This window comes from Eubalaena glacialis, chromosome 13, assembly GCF_028564815.1.
Source record: "Eubalaena glacialis isolate mEubGla1 chromosome 13, mEubGla1.1.hap2.+ XY, whole genome shotgun sequence".
Classification (NCBI taxonomy): Eukaryota; Metazoa; Chordata; class Mammalia; order Artiodactyla; family Balaenidae; genus Eubalaena; species Eubalaena glacialis.
Genome location: NC_083728.1, coordinates 94,647,770 through 94,661,111, shown reverse-complemented (window position 1 = coordinate 94,661,111; position 13,342 = coordinate 94,647,770). Strand labels below are relative to the sequence as shown.

Sequence of the window (13,342 nt, the reverse complement as noted above, 5' to 3'; positions counted from 1 at the left end):
CACCTGTGAGATGCACGGCTAAGCGCGGCCTCCGCCACAGGGCACGTCTCCAGCTGCCACCTATGACGCACAGTCCAGAGACACCTCTGGGCATAGGAGAGCCGCCCTGGGCAAGGGTCCCTCCTCCTTGCACTGGGGCTGAGGACAACCCTACCTCACAGGTCCACTGGGTGCCACGGGATGGGGCGAACGGCTGCTCACAGGGCCAAAGGCCACGCGGACAGGGGTAGCGGGATCCGCAGCAGGAAGCGGCCCACGTGCCTCTGAGAGACGAGGACCCCATCTGAGCACACGAGGGCCTCGCAGGCCACGTCCACCTGCCCCCAGGAGCAGCGTCCCCAGAGCTGTGTCTCCTCGGAGGGAAGAGCAGCACGCATCTCCCCACCTGCTCCCAGCACCGGCCCCGACGGCCAGGCTCAGCCTCGCCGCATCCCAGGACTCGTGTCCACAGTCGAGGGCCAAGAAACCTAGCAAGTTACAGGGTGGGAAGAGCCCAGGGAGCCAAAGGGTTAAAGGGCTCCGTGTCCGACGGCCTGAAAACTAGGATGGAGCAGCTGACAGAAACGGTGTGTCCTCCCCACAGCTGTTCCCGGAATCAAAGCGCATCTTTGTTTGCCCGACTCTTAGCAACTGTTGCATTTCCTGAAGGACACGCGTGAACCAGCTGTCATCTCACAAGATGCAACGTGGGGCAGGCTGGATCCTCAGCGAAACAAGAAAACACCGACTGTCGGGGGGCGGGGGGGTCCTGGCCGTTCCCACCGTGTCCTCAAGCGCCACGAAGGGGACCCACCTCAGTAGACGGGAATGCGGACCCCCAGGCAGGACCCGTTTCAGAAGCAGAGCCGCAGAGAGCAGCCCGCACACGACCTAGCGAGAAAGCCGCCCCCAATGCGCCTACGGGATGTGAGGTGACCATGAGGACAGGAAACCGTAACAAAAAGGAGCGTCTCGCACTGAAACGTTTACAGGTGGAACTAGCTGATGGCTGAACTTTGTCTCCAGTGGTCCAGGGCGGGGGCCGTGGGTGGGAAGGAGGGAGAAGCCAGACTGGCCATGACCGACGTCCTGAAGCCGTGGCTCGTCACACCGTTCTCGCCGCTGTCGCAGCCAAGGACGTACCCCCCCACCCCGGCAGCCAGACGCTAAACAATGGTCATTTTTAACCTAACAGAGAATCACCGAAATGCTTTTCATGACACCAGACAAAAGAAGTTCCTTGGTAGTAAGAAACACACACCCACACACACACTCCACACACACACACCACACACCACATACACACACACACACCACACACCACATATACACACAACCACACCACACACACACATAACACGAACACACACACACCATGAACACACCTCACACACACCACATACACACACACCACATACACACACACATAACACGAACACACCACATACACACACACACACCACACACACCCCACACACCACATATACACACAACCACACCACACACACACATAACACGAACACACACACACCATGAACACACCCCACACACACCACATACACACACACCACATACACACACACACACCACACACACATAACACGAACACACCATGAACACACCCCACATACACACACACACACCCCACATACATACACACACCACATACACACACCACACACACACACCACATACAAACATACACACTCCACACACACCACACTCCACATACACACACACACACACACACACACACCCCACACACCCCTCCAGCAGAAGGCAGGGTCACCTTCCTGCCACACCTTCCAGAACGTGAAGCTGGCCCCTTCGAGGTCCAAGAGGAACAGGGCGGGCTGTGGGGCCACTGTGAGACCACATCCGGGAAGACGCCCCAGAAACTGTCCACGCAGGGAAGACACCACGCACCTTTCTGGCTTCTTCTTGGACTTTTGTTTAATGAAGCGGCAGCTCTCCACTGAGTTCGTGGCCCAACCCAGACTCAGCTCACCAGCCTCACTCTCTCGCTCCGCCAGCCACAGCCCGGCTTGTTTTCTGCGCCTACTCTCGCCCCGCTGTCCTTTGCCCATGCTGCCCCCGCCACTCGAACGCCTGTCCCACCCCCTCCTGCCTGTCCTTGAAGACCTGGTTCAAAGGTCGCTGGTTCTGCAGAGCAAGCACCCCGACCCCGAGGGACACGAGACCCTTTCCTCCTCTGTGGACCCCCAGCATCCACCAGACGCCGGTGGGACCACCCACGTCCCAGGAAAGGACGACTCACTTTTTAAACGTGGGTCCCCCTGGGGAGGACTCTCAACGGGAGGGGGGCTGCATCCAGGGTCCCGAAGCGACGAGACAGCACGACGCTTCAACCAGGGCCCCGTTCTGCGGGACGAGGGGCGGCCGCGTCCCTCTCTCAGGGCTGCTGTAGGGCTGGGAGGGACCCAAGCTCTGGCAAAACAGAGCCAAGTCTGTGTGACTAGCGCTCTCACCCCACAGAGCTGTGAGCAGCGTGGGACTTTGTCTCCGGAAAACTGGTCGCTGCCCCCCAGAACCTGCGTGACCTTGGGCCATTACCTGCCTTCTCTGAGCCTCAGTTTCCCCACCTGACACATGGGGGGGTACCTGCGTCTGCTGAGAGGCTGGATGGGCCCCGGCCAGCTGGTGAATTCCCCACACCCGGCTGGCAGGCAACTTCCTACTTGTAGTGACCAGGGCTGAAGCGTGGAGCCAAGTCAGGGCCCCAGGTGTCCCTCCATCCTGGGGCTGGATCGACACTGTGAGGGGGTGGGGTCAGCTCACCAGCAGGGGCATCTCGAGGGTCCCTCCTTTCTAGAGAAATGGCCCCACTTCGCGCCTCTCTGGCCTCAGTTACCCATTGCCTGCGGGCATCTCCAATCACGTTACGGGGTGATTGTCAGGTGACATCAACAGTGAACCGGCTGGTGTGAGAAAACGTGTCTGCAGCGTCCTGGAGACCTCTCACCACCAAACTCTACAAGTTTTAAAACATTATGGCACCAAATAAGCGAGATCGTGGGCGACGTTAACAGATTAGGGAGCTGGGTGATGCAATCACGGCAGGAGGCAGGTCATCCCAGGGCGGCCCCGTCCCCGCCGAGGCTCACATCCCAGCTTCCCCCAGGCCCAGCTGGGTGGCCATGGCAGCTTGCTTGAGCTCCGTGTGTCTCCATGCTTCATCTGCCCAAAGCCGCCACAACGAGGCCAGCACCATTCTAACAAGATGCTGCAGACAAGGCCTGCGGTCCGGGCTCTGGCTCAGAGCTCGCCATGACGCAGGCTCCAGGGTCCCAGGTCTCAGCCTTGCACTGAACACGGCTCCGACCCCGCAGGGTCACACAGCCCACAACGTGCGAACCTGGAGGTCTCCTCTGCCCAGAGCGAACCTGGCTTTGTGCAAAACGAAAATCAAACTTTTTGCAAGTTCAACCCATTAAGCATCTCCTCGGATGAGGCCCTGCATTTTCCAAAATGCTAATCTTGGTTTTTAGTATCGCCTGAAAGGACGGCAGCAAACCCCAAAGCTGGAGCCAGGCTGCAAGAGGGGCTGAAGTGGCTCGGAGAAACAGAGTCTGTTCCCTGAACTGACTGTGAATTCAGCAGACGGGTGTGTTTTTCCCATCACCCGGGGGCCCGGGCCAATTTGTGGAGTAACAGACTGCAGAGACATGCGGGTGGGCGGAAGACAGACAGCTGTGCGGCCAGGGGTGCAGCCAGAGGCCTGTCTTAATTAGAGCTGCAGGGAGCACAGCCCGCCGCCAGCAAGGCCGCCCCAGGGTGAGATGCCCTCGCTGCCCCCCGCCCGCCCGTCTGGCGGCTCCGGTAATGAGGCCCCGGCCGAGGGCCCGAAACGCAGTGCCACTGCCTGGACCCTGCCCCCGACGCACACACGCAGGGCCTCCTAATCATCACACTTCTGGCTTCCAGGGGCGCTCCGTCTCCAGGCACCCTGAGTGGGCGGGCAAGCCGGGAAGGGACCTGATGGAACCCAAGGGCCCCCACCTCCCTCCCCCGGGCCTGGGTGCACCCTCGGGGGACAGGCTGGGAGCCACAGCACATGCCAGGGCTCTGGAGCAACCTGTGGCTTCCTTCTGAGCCTGCTTGGGCCCCTGCGTCCCCAGGAAGGACAAAGTCTCTGCCACTGCTCACAAGAGCAGAAACCAAGTGAGGAGGCTGCACCTGCCAGCCCCCCAACCTGGACCCTCCCCAGGACTACTCAACTCTTCAGCAGGGCTCTGAAGGGGCCAGCCCAGGGCACGAGGACATCCCGCTCCAGCCCCAACTCGGACATGTGCTGCCTGGCCTGGAGCAAGGGGCAAGGGCCCTCCCCTCACTGTTCACTGAGACAGGGCGACAAGCCAGCCTCCCAGAGTCCTTCCCGCTGTGTCCTGAGGCCCAGAGGAGCCCATTCACCTACCCCAGGCCCAGGATGGAGCAGAGAATGCCTGTGGAGTGGTCTCAGGGCCAAGCCAGCCCCTTCCTCAGACTAAGCACTGAAGGGCGGAGGGGTCTGGCTATGGGCTCCGTCTGGACGGCCAAGCCAGCCTCAGAGGGGCAAAGCTGCACCCAGAGAGACGCCCACTAACTCAGCCCCACCCACAAGTCAAAGGGCCAGAAAGATGATGATGATGGCGATGATGGTGGTGATGATGGTGATGGTGACGATGGTGATGATGGTGATGGGCTGATGATGGTGATGATGGTGGTGATGATGGTGATGGTGGTGATGAAGATGGTGATGACGATGGTGATGATGGTGATGGTGATGATGACGGTGGTGATGGTGATGACGATGGTGATGGTGATGACGATGGTGATGATGGTGATGACGGTGATGACGATGGTGATGGTGATGAAGATGGTGGTGATGGTGATGACGGTGATGATGATGGTGATGATGGTGATGGTGGTGATGATGGAGGTAATTATAATGATGGTAATGATACGCCCACGGACAGTATCTCACTCTATCCTCACTGCAAGCCTCAAAGTAGGTTTTATTACCCTCATTTGACACTTGAGAAAACTGAGGCTCTGCCACGTGCTGTGGTTTGGCCAAGAGACACCCTTTTTATTTAGGGGGTGGAAACTGAGGCTCCAAAGTATCCACACAGACCCAGAGAAAGCCTTCGAGAAATGCCGACTAGAAATGCCGCCCCATCCAGAAGGAAGCCCGGCAGTTTGGGGTAGGGGCTCTGTCCCTCAGCCACGTTGCATTACCTTCTCTTAAAGCAAAGGGCTGGAACGCAGGCTTCGTCTTGTCTCCCCGCTGCTGTAGCTCCACACAAGCTGAAAACACTGACAAGAGCAAAAGCACCCAGCCCGAGACCGTGGGACTTTTTTTGTCCTAAACCTGAATTTAGCAGGAGGGATTATAAAGCAGCACATGGTTTCTCCCACGTGGATTTGCCCACATGAATATCCTAGTTACGCTGCTCACGCGGGGAAGCAGAGAGAGCAGCAGGCAGCATCCACGTCGAGGCTCGCCAGACGCCCTGCAAACCTGGAAAGAACCGGGCGGCACGCGCCAGACCGCAGCTGAGCAGAGACAAAGCTGCGAAGCCCAGCGTCCAGCAAACAGAAAAGCAAAGGCCCTGGATGCTGCACCGGGAGATGTCACGTGGAAGGTCAGGGGACAGCGTCTCCCTGCCCACGGCCTCTGGAACCCGCTTCCTGAACCGTCAGCCCGTCTCTTTAGAGGCCGTGGCCAGAAACGGGAGCCTGTGTGGGCTTCGATCTGGAAAGTGAGTTTTCCTCTGCGCAAAACAAAAGATCTGAAGCAGACACTCCCCATGTGAAAGCTTTCTTTCCAATCCAGCCTTGAAAAGAGGGATTTTAATCCAACCATCTGCTTCCTCCTCCTCTCATCCACCTGGCTCTCGGGTGCAGTAAAGCCTGAGGCAGAGGCAGAGGCAGCCATGCGGCTCTGCAAACTTAGGGCCGACGGCACAGGAGCCCAGCATACGCTTCCTGGACACACACACCCGGAACGGCCCCAACAGGGAGTCCAGCTCAGCTGCCTCGGCCAGGCTGGCCCTAAGCTAAGACTTTCTGAACCCGCTGCTACCTGGGAGCTGGAAGGGGCCATGCAAGGGTGTGACCTGCTGAAAAGCATTGCGATTCTGAGCCCAAACCCTTCTGTTCTGGGCAGAAGAGTCCAGGCCACTGAACCGCTCAGCAGCTTCCAAGGCCATGAACCGAGCAAAGTGTCACCAGTAGTCAGAGAAACGACACCCTTTCTCCTCAAACGTGAAATAAGGCGATTGTACCCGGTGTGTCCGGGGCAGGGGAAGCCAACTCAGCAGAGGGAGATGGGGGAGGGCGACCGCGAGGTGTCCCAAGTGTCCACCTTCCGTGGAGCCACCAGGAGCCGGCAAGTGCCGGAGAGCAGAGGGGGCGGTGAGGCTGACTCCCCCAGGGAGCGGGCACGGACGGGTGGGCCCAAGACGGAGGACCGGCCAGCCCCGCCCCTGCCTTCTGCAGACAGGGCATCTCCACCTCAGCCTGGATCACAGTCACCCCAGCCTCGCCCCCGCCTGGGAAGCAAGCTGTGGGCAAGGAGGGACCACCCCCAGTTGCAGGTCCTCTGGATGCCCCTGCGGCCTTCCTGGGACCAGCCAGCACAACGTAGCAAAAGCCTAAAAACCCACACTGGCACCTGTCCGGCGCCAGCCACCTTATCCTGCAAAAGCACCACTCCTCACTCTTCACAGAGACCCCGCACCACGGGAAACTAGAAACGTCCACAGTGACTTTGGCAAGGGGAGCGGTGGACAAACCGACCCAGCCCTTGATGCAGCTGCACGCCCACAACCACCGCACAGTGGTCACACGGGAGGCCCCGGGCCCGCGTCACAGAAGGTGCGTGTGTCCCGCCTGTTTCCACACGATACGCACGCGGAGAACGGCCTGGAGGGGCCAGTCCAGGCCGCGGCTGGTGGTCACTGTGGGCAGGAGGACGCAAAGAGGCCTTCTCCCTTCACTCTGTGTATCTGCATGTCATGTGCACATCTTGTATGGACTGTTCTCAAAATGTGCTCAGTTATTCTAATGAAGAATCACCGTTTGCCAAGAACGGAAAAAAAAATTTTTTTTCAAACATCATTTACCCTTTGATCCACATCGAGGAGTTTATCTTAAAGAAACAGACAAATACTCCCGACGAGCATACGAGTATGGGCATGTCATCAAAATGCTGTTTATCATAAGAAATGCAAACAGCCATGGCAGGAGAGGAGTCACATCACACAACCCTATAGAAACGGGGACCACAGACCACGAAAGCCTTTACTGACAAAGAGAGACGCTCACCACCTCTCAAGTGTGACAAACTACGGAGAACACCATTCCGTTTTGTGACAATACAGGGTTACGATACGTGCATAAATCAAATCCTGAAGGACTGCCCCCAAAACATTCCCAGTGATTATTTTTGCTTTGTGGCTTAAAATTTTCCAATTTTCCCAATTATTTACATGCTCCCCATTCCCAAGCAAAGCATCCCAGCCCCTTCACCACCCCCAGGCCCCCTCCCTGGAATAACTTTCGCCCCCACCCCATATCCACCCCCGAGCTCCTTCCAGCCCGTGCTGAGCGTCACCCCGGCTCAGTCACCCTCCCTCAGGACCCCGTGCTCCGCGGACAGACGTGCATTTCACCTGTAAGCCCATGAGGCAGTGAGTTCAGCTCGGGCACGGCAGGCCCTCTGCAAGCAGAAGAGGTGTCTTGCTGTGACAAGGTTGGCCTGTGGGCACTTAGGATCCCAACCCAGATTGGAGGAGGCAGCCCAAGTGCACACAGCGCTAAATCTCTGGAGGCCACCCCTGCCCCATGAGCCCGTGCTTCCAAAACTGACCCGTGTCCCCTGGAGCTGGATATCCCAGCAGCCCCGTTCCCGCTCCTACCTTCTCTCGTTGTCGTCCAGGTGAGCGAAGAGCACATTCTTGGAGATGGCTTTGGCCAGTGCCGTCATGGTCTTGTAGTCCTTGGGGATGACCTGCAGAGAAGCCCGGGAGTCAGACCTGTGGGCATCCTGGACCAGGGCCTGGACCCAGCTAGCCCTTTGGGCCCCTCCTTGACCCCGAGAAATCGGGCCGCTCAGCCTTCAAGGTGTTATTACCAGTGAGGGTAGACAGAAATCTTGAAATGCTAGCTGCATGTCACAATTTTTGGAAATTTGAAAAATAAAGAAGAGACAAGGGGCCCAGAGTGACCCGAGAGTTGGCGTATCGTCCAGAACTCGGGGTCTTGGTGGACAGGCGCCGGTGGGCTTCAGAGCCTGTAGAAGATGCTACAAGGCCTCCAGGCCCTTGGATTATTATGTCTTTTGTTTTTATTTCTTTACTCCACTGGCTTTTTTGTAGGTAATAAATACTCGTTGAAATATTTGAAAACTGGAAAAAAAAAAAAAGATACCGTGACCCAAGGCTGGCTCCACCCTTTCAGGTGGTGATGGAAGGGCTGGGTAGGGGCCTGGACCTTGTTGGCCAAAATATGGGTAAAAAGTCATCCCCACGCCCGCTGGGACCAGCCTGGGAAGCTCGAGGTGTGTCCAGTGAATCAACATCCAGCTGACGACCAGCACTGGCATTTCCAACGCCAAGATTCCTCCCTTAAAAGACACCGAGGGGAGGCTGTCTGGACCGGGACGTGACCCCCCCCTCGTGCTCAGCTGCCCCTAAATCTCTTCCAGGCTGGGGGCGGGTGGTGACGTCGGGACCCCGCATGTGGGTGCGCCCCATCTAAAACCATGGAACCCTTTACAAAGAGATCCCTGAGGGGCAGGATGGAGCCCCCTGAAAAGCCACTCTAGCTCCAACAACTGTGTAACACCTCGGACGTGCAGACCTTGAGAAGAAGTGCCCTACACGCTGCACCCTCTCCCCTCCTGTAACACCCTGGGTTACTGTGGTGACACGTCACACCTAGGGAACCAGCTGGGTACCATCCTAGCAACTAAACCCACATGTCTGCCCTGTTTCCTTGGTTTTACCCGATCCCACCCAGGCCACATGCAGTCGTCATGGCCCTTCAGCTCCTCTGGTCTGTGACAGTTTCTCAGAGGAGGTCTGGCAGTTACTTTGCAGAATGTCCCTTCATCTGGGTTTGTCTGGGGATCTCCTCCGGGCTAGACAGGGGTCCAGGGTTTTGGCAGGAAGGCCACAGAGGTGAAGTGCCCTGGTGGGCTTTTAAGCTGCACTTTTACTGGTTTTATTCACTGATTATAAAAGTACTAAGTACTGGGGAGGGGCTGGGCATGGTTGTTTCATGGGGACAGAGGTTCAGATTTGCAAGATGAAAACGTGCTGGAGATGATGGCGGTGACCGTGGCACAATGGTGAGAATGTGACCTGGATGCTAAACATGGTTAAAGAGGTGCTGTGGCCCAACTGTCCCCAAATTCACGTGTCGAAGCCCTAGCCCCATGGTAAGGTGTTTAGTGATGGGGCCTCGGGAGGTGACTGGGTTTAGGTGGGCCCCCAAGACAAGATCAGCACCCTCGTAAGTCGAGACCTAGAGATCTCGGTCTCCCCACCCCGCCCACCAGGTGAGAACAGGCGAGAAGGCGGCCATCTGGGGGCCAGGAAGGGAAGAGGGTCCTCACCAGGAACCCACCCTGCCGGCACCTGGATCTTGGACTCCCAGCCTAGAGACTGTGAGAGGGTGAATGTCTGTTGTTTAAGCCGCCAGTCTTTTGTTACAGCAGCTTGAGCTGACACAGACGGTAAATTCTACTATGCACATTTTGCCATATTTTAAAATAAATTTTTGTAATAGGTCAAAAACTAAAAATAAAAAAAATTTTTTTAAAGAGTAAAGCTGGCTGTAGAAACGCATAAGATGGAATGGCAGGCCCATGTCCAAGGCAGGGCTCAGGGACACACGCAGCCACCAGTGTGGTGGCTCACACGGGGTCTCACACCGGGGAGGCCCCTGACAAAGGTGCGCCCTGCTTAGCATGAGGGCCGGAGAGAGAGGGAGGATGATGTCCAGGGCGGGGGAGGGCTACCCCTGGGCGGCTCTGAGCTTGGGGTCCAGCCTCGAGGGTGAAGCCAGGAGAAGAGGACCCACGAGGCCCTAGACACGGGGCTCCTCCTCCCACACCCCACGACCTGGCTGTCCTGCCCTGTCCCCAGCCTACTGGGGTCACAGAACCATGGGGGTGGCGGGGCCCCCAAGAGAGCCTCAGGTAGGTACGCACCGGGCTCAGGCCAGCAGGGACCACGACGACCTTCCGGAAGAAGAAGGGAGGCCAAGGCCCCGACGCCTGGGATGCGGGGTGGGATGCGGGGTGGGATGCGGGGTGGGATGCGGGGCAGGGGCGGGGTCGAGGCCCACCTTCCGCACGTAGGACACGGCATCCTCCTCTGTGTACACCTCAGCGCTCACTCCCCCACGCCGGTGCCGGGCTTGCACCACCGGGTTGGGCGGCGACGGGGACACTTCCTCATCGTGCGAGTCCGACTGGGAGGCTGGCTTCTGCTGCGCCAGGATCTGCCGGTTTTCCTCCTGGAGGGGGGACAACGCAGAGCGGGTGAGAAGAGAGGCCATCTCGGCAGAAGAGTCCGTCCCGGGAGGTCACAGGGTCCCAGGAAGGCCGGGGACCCAGCGCGTCCCAGCCGGGCCCGCCCAACCCGCCTCCTGGACTTCAAGGCCACCTCCGAGCCCACCTCCTCCCAACCCACAGCCCTGCCAGCCACAGAGCCCTGGCTCCAGAAGGCTTTCTGTTCCTTCACACTTTGAGCAACGTGTCCAGCTACCAGACTGCAGAGCTCAGCCCACGGGGTCCCAGGCCCCGGCGAGCCTCTGAAGCCCCCCAGTCCCACCCGTTCACCCGAGGGCAGGAAGTGCCCCCGCTCTGCTCACCAACGTGCTGGAAACAGGAGGTGGGCACACAACAGGGAAGCAAACCTCTCGTTTTCTTCCCGCACTTTTCATTACTGCTTTTTAAAAACTCTGTTTACACACAGAGGGCGCAAAATCCCAAAAGTGCAAAGGTACACAGCGTGACGGGGTCTCCCACGGCCGACCCTCCAGCTCCACGTCCCCAGAGCAACCTGGCGATCAGCTGGTCCCTGGATGGGACCGGGCTTCCCAGCACATGGCCCCGGATGGTGGCAGGAGGTACCAGCTGGTTCCTTTCTACAAGCTCTTGCACCTACACACGACCCTACAGAGCAGCTAAAGCCAGGAGAGAAGCTCCGACTCACGCCAACATGTACAGGGTCTTCATCCAACACCCAACGCTTCCAAGGCTGAGGAACAGCCCCAGGTGCCTGGTCGGTGGGAAGGAGGGGTTTCCCTGAGGGTCAGCTCTGGACACACCAGCAACCACCAATCGCTCCAGAACTGCCTTCCAAGTACTCACCTCGTCACTCTTCTGTTACCGTGACAACAGCCAACTCATCCTTTCTGAGACCAGCGCCAACATCTCCCTGGAGCCGGGAGTCACTGGGTTATTTCCCACCCTTTGTGAATTACTGGGTGACACGCCGGAAATGTGTTATTTACATTGTACGTTAATTCTACGCAAAGTTAAGACTGTCGGTGAGACTCCCACTTTTATGGAAATCATTACAAACGTCACTGACTGTTCTTGTAAACCATGAATTTTCACTATCAATAGAAATGTCAGTTGCATCTCAAGTGAGAGACTCTGGGCCTTTGCTCTTAGAAATTATTAAAAATAAGAACAGTAAGGGAATTCCCTGGCGGTCCAGTGATTAGGACTCCATGCTCTCACTGCCGAGGGCTCGGGTTCAATCCCTGGTCGGGGGAACTAAGATCCCACAAGCTGTGTGGCCAGAAAAAAAAAAAAAAAAAAAAAGAACAATAATATACACAAAAATGAGTCAGTGGGGTCTTAAAGCGGGATTTTGAAGACATGAGTGGGAAAGGCCCCTGCACTACAATGTAAACTGTTTATAGTGACACCAGGGCTCTGCCAGCGCCCAGGAGAGAGGAACCAGCAGAGGCCCCGGGCCACCAAAGGACGTCCGGAAAGTCAGGCCATGCGGGAGTTACCGGGCTCGGAGGTGATGGTGACACGGGGCAGAGACGTGGGCAGTGATGGATGGAGGTGAGGTCGGGAGGAAATGACCCCAGGCTTCCCGTAGAAGCGAGGGAGCCGACAGGCGCTTGTCTCAGCAAATGAGGGGACTTTTCTTAAGTTGAGGTAAAATTCGCACAACATGAAATTAACAATCAGCCATTTTAAAGTGTGCAACCCTGTGGCATTTAGTGCATTCACAATGTTATTGCCAACATCTCTAACAGCTAGATCCAAACGTTTCATCACCCCAGAACACCCGGGTACCCCCCTGGCAGTCCCTCCATGCCCTCCACCCAGGCCTAGCACCCACTAACCTACCTGCTGCCTCCGTGGATCCGCCCATTCTGGACACGGCCATGGACAGAATCACACGGTATGTGCCCTCCCGTGTCAGACTTCTCCCACTCGGCACAGTGTCTTCAAGGAGCATCCGTGTTGTGGCAGGTGTCAGCACATCCCTCCTTGTGGTGGCTGAATCGTACTCCGCTGTGCCACATCTCGATGACCCATTAGTGAGCTGGTGGCTGAATCGTACTCCGCTGTGTCACATCTCGATGACCCATTAGTGAGCTGGTGGCTGAATCGTACTCCGCTGTGCCACATCTCGATGACCCATTAGTGAGCTGGTGGCTGAATCGTACTCCGCTGTGCCACATCTCGATGACCCATTAGTGAGCTGGTGGCTGAATCGTACTCCGCTGTGCCACATCTCGATGACCCATTAGTGAGCTGGTGGCTGAATCGTACTCCGCTGTGTCACATCTCGATGACCCATTAGTGAGCTGGTGGCTGAATCGTACTCCGCTGTGTCACATCTCGATGACCCATTAGTGAGCTGGTGGCTGAATCGTACTCTGCTGTGCCACATCTCGATGACCCATTAGTGAGCTGGTGGCTGAATCGTACTCTGCTGTGCCACATCTCGATGACCCATTAGTGAGCTGGTGGACACGCGCTGGCTCCATCCTTTGGCTGCTGTGAGTAGCGCTGCCGTGGACGTGAGTGTGCAGGTTTGCGTCTCGGTGCTGTGTTCAGTTCTTGGGGACACCCCTGGGGCAGGAATGCTGGGTCCCACGGGGGCTCGTGCTCAGCTCGGTGAAGAACCTCCCAGCGGTCTCCACCAGCCACTCCCAGCAGCAGTGCCATCCCCCAACACCCTTGCCACTTTCTGTGTATTGGTTTGGTTTTGATCTGGTCGACGTGAGTTGGGTTCTGGACACACTGACTTCGAGATAACGGAGCGACCTGGCCTTGGGAATGGCCCACAGACCCTACAGACAGTGGCTGACCCAG

At 57.5% G+C, this 13,342-nt stretch overlaps 1 protein-coding gene across 4 annotated transcripts in view; it reads right to left on the bottom strand.

The window, feature by feature from the left end:
- PRKAR1B (protein kinase cAMP-dependent type I regulatory subunit beta) overlaps window positions 1–13,342 on the bottom strand; it is an 85,358-nt gene that overhangs the window by 60,325 nt on the left and 11,691 nt on the right. For all 4 annotated transcript variants that reach the window (XM_061210139.1, XM_061210142.1, XM_061210141.1 and 1 more), the window contains exons 3-4: window positions 10,336–10,506; window positions 7,902–7,993 (exon numbers count right to left, since the gene is read on the bottom strand). In XM_061210139.1, the coding sequence (XP_061066122.1) occupies window positions 7,902–7,993; window positions 10,336–10,506 (263 nt within the window). The remainder of the gene's footprint in view (window positions 1–7,901; window positions 7,994–10,335; window positions 10,507–13,342) is intronic.